We start from the raw sequence: 2,796 nt of genomic DNA, 5'->3' as shown, positions 1-2,796 counted from the left end.
TTTCAAAGAAACATGTGTGTTCCTATTTCTTTTATCGTATGTTAACACCATTATGAAGGAGAGACGTCTACTTCATTAAGTGTCGAAATATAAAAGGGTCCTCTTTTATAAAACTCATGTTCAAATTAATTAGTCATGAGGATAACAGAAGCATTTTCGAAGAATAAAAATGCAAATTATTCTGTAAGTCCTTAAAAATTAAGGCAAGAATAAAGAAAACAGAAGTTTTAAATAATAACACGAAGAACTTCTTAATATGTAAAAATCTAAGACTAAGGACAAACTTAGTCATAAAACTACGAGATTGTTTATATAGATTGCCCCATAAAAGACTTGGGGACTTACTACTTCAAAATCAACCCTCAAATAAAGTTAAGGGTCTGATTATAGTTTTCCAAAACAAAAGCAAAATCACTAGAATGTTCAAAATCGGTCAGTGAGAAGTTTGAGGAACCGAAGCAGGAGCATCAACAGCAGTGGGTTCAATTTGGGCAGCTACATCAACAGATGCGATTTCAATTTGGCTTGTAGCAACAGATTCGATTGGGCTTGAAAGAATTAGGATACCCATATCAGCTTCAACATTCACGGGAGCTTCAGCCACGGGAGAAGGGAAGTCCTGAGTTTGTTGAGACTTTTCAATGGTTTCGTTGATCTTAGCTAACTCCAAATCCAGGTTGAAGTTTTCTTGACCAGCTTCAAGTAGGGTATCACGACGAGAATTCAAAAATTCCCAACTTGTCTCGACAGTAGATTTTTCTTCAAGGATCTCATAATCCTTTTCCCAAGCAGCGATCTCATTCTTTAGTTCTTCATTTTCAACCAAGGCGGCATTGTGGGAAGCTTGAAGAGAGGCATGGGAGCATTCTAAAACACGCACTTTATCAGCAGAGATTTTGAGGTCCTCTTGTGCTTGAGTCAAGTTTTGCACGAGCTCCCCAGCGTAAACTTCCTTTTGGTCCAAAAGAGCTTTTAACGCTCTGATCTCTTCACTAGCTTTAGATAGTTGCTCTGTGAAGGAGGACTCGAGACATTCTTTGTCTTTATCTTCTTGGCTTGAAGAAGCTTTTGTAACCGCCAATTCTGAAGTTAAAGCCCGCACTCGCTGCTCTAAGGTACTCTTACTCTCTTGTAAGTCTTCTATATCAATCTGTGCGATCTCAAATTGTTCCTTCCAATTGATTACTTCCGACTGAGAGTCACGTGCTATCTTCTCCAAGAGGGCGATTCTTTTCATCATTTATGTGCCAATAAGGTTGGCCTGAAAAGGGGAAAAGGAAGTAAGAATCCTCAAAGATAGTTGAATTATAAAGCAAAAAAGGAAGAAAAGGAAAGTACCTTCAAAGTAGCATGTACAATATCATTCATTAAAGTCAGGGAACTATGACTCTCCAACTTGGCTTTTTCAATTGGGCCGATTAAAGGCTCCAACCATGCATCCGCCTGACCTGACTTTCTCAAAAAGCTGCTATCGGCAGGAACTTCAATAGTTACCTGCCTCATAGCGGCACTTCTACTGGAAGAGCCCATTTCTGTATGATGAAATATAGGAGGGGGAATAGTCAAAGGAGGAGCCGGAGAAGAGGTGAAAGCAGTAGAAGAAGGAACGGAAATAGCTGGGGCCGGTAAGGAAGGAACCACAAGCACAGGAGTTGGAAAAGAAGATAAGGGTATTTCATCTAAAACAGGTCCTACATCTTCACGACCAAATCCACTGATGAAAAGTTGGTCAATAGACTCACGATTATTGTAGGGAGTGACGTCATCGTCAAGAATTATTATTGGAGTTTCAACAGGTTCGGTAAGAGAAACCGACACTTCAGCTTAGTCATCAGAGATGATGCGTCTCCTAACTCGAGGCCTTGTCACCAGGGAGCCCTCATCTCCCTCTTCTTCAGAGTCTTCCTCTTTTGCAGCTTTCCTTTTTGTAGAAGAAGAACCCAAAACTATTTCTCGGGCTCTTTCTAGAGAGATACGGGTTCCTGAAGGAGTACGGGTTCCCGAGGAAACACGAGAAGCCGCAACTGCTTCAGCAGTAACTCCTCGAATAGCAAATACTAACTAAAAGAAGGATAAAAATTAGAGCAATAAAAGAGAATATAGACACGAAAGGCACAAAATATACATTTTTACCATGAGTCTTTACCTTCCAGCCAAAACGATTAGAAAGTATTTTCCAAGACCTACCGTCCATCGGTGCGATCTTCAGCAATTTATCTACCCAACCACGAAAGTTGGGAACATCCCCCACAACTCCCATGGTAGCTAAAAAAACAACAAAAGCAAAATTAGAGAAGTTGGCAAACTTGAAGGAAAAAGGTACGAGAAGGTTAAAAGACTTACGTGCAAAATTTCACTTCTCAGGGAAGGGAACATTATCCTCACCCACTAAATCAACAGTGGGGGCAACAACAAATCGGGCATACCAGCCGCGGTCTTTGTCATCTTCGGGACTCACCAAAACCCTCTTACTCCTGGCTACTAGTGTAAAAATACCATTGCGAAAAAGCCTAGGTGAGTAAAGATGAATCAAGTGGGGGAAAGTAAAAGGAACTTCGGCTTTAGTGGCTAAATGCCTTAAACAGGCAACAACCTTCCATATGATCGGACCAATTTGGCCCAAACAGACGTTGAAGAAATGGCAAAATTCGAGAATGACTAGGTCAATCGCTGGTCTCAACCCTAAAGTAAAAGGGTATGTGTAAACAAAAGAAAACCCAGTTAAATAAGAAGTTATCCTCTGATTCGGATTAGGGATAATAATGGGAAAATCGTTACTCCAATGACAGTCCTTAC

The 2,796-nt window shown here is 40.6% G+C and overlaps 1 protein-coding gene across 1 annotated transcript; it reads right to left on the bottom strand.

The window, feature by feature from the left end:
• Nucleotides 1-433: 433 nt before the first annotated feature.
• LOC138870770 (MAR-binding filament-like protein 1) lies at nucleotides 434-1,240 on the bottom strand. The gene has a single exon (XM_070148606.1). The coding sequence runs from the start codon at nucleotides 1,238-1,240 to the stop codon at nucleotides 434-436; it is 807 nt and encodes a 268-aa protein (XP_070004707.1).
• Nucleotides 1,241-2,796: the final 1,556 nt, after the last annotated feature.

The sequence above is a fragment of the Nicotiana sylvestris genome, chromosome 6 (assembly GCF_000393655.2).
Source record: "Nicotiana sylvestris chromosome 6, ASM39365v2, whole genome shotgun sequence".
Lineage (NCBI taxonomy): Eukaryota > Viridiplantae > Streptophyta > Magnoliopsida > Solanales > Solanaceae > Nicotiana > Nicotiana sylvestris.
The sequence above is the reverse complement of the archived record's forward strand: the minus strand, read 5'-3'. Positions and strand labels throughout refer to the sequence as shown.

Excerpts from the sequence above, each read along its gene's own strand:
- LOC138870770 (XM_070148606.1), bottom strand. The coding sequence starts at position 1,240 with ATGATGAAAAGAATCGCCCTCTTGGAGAAGATAGCACGTGACTCTCAG.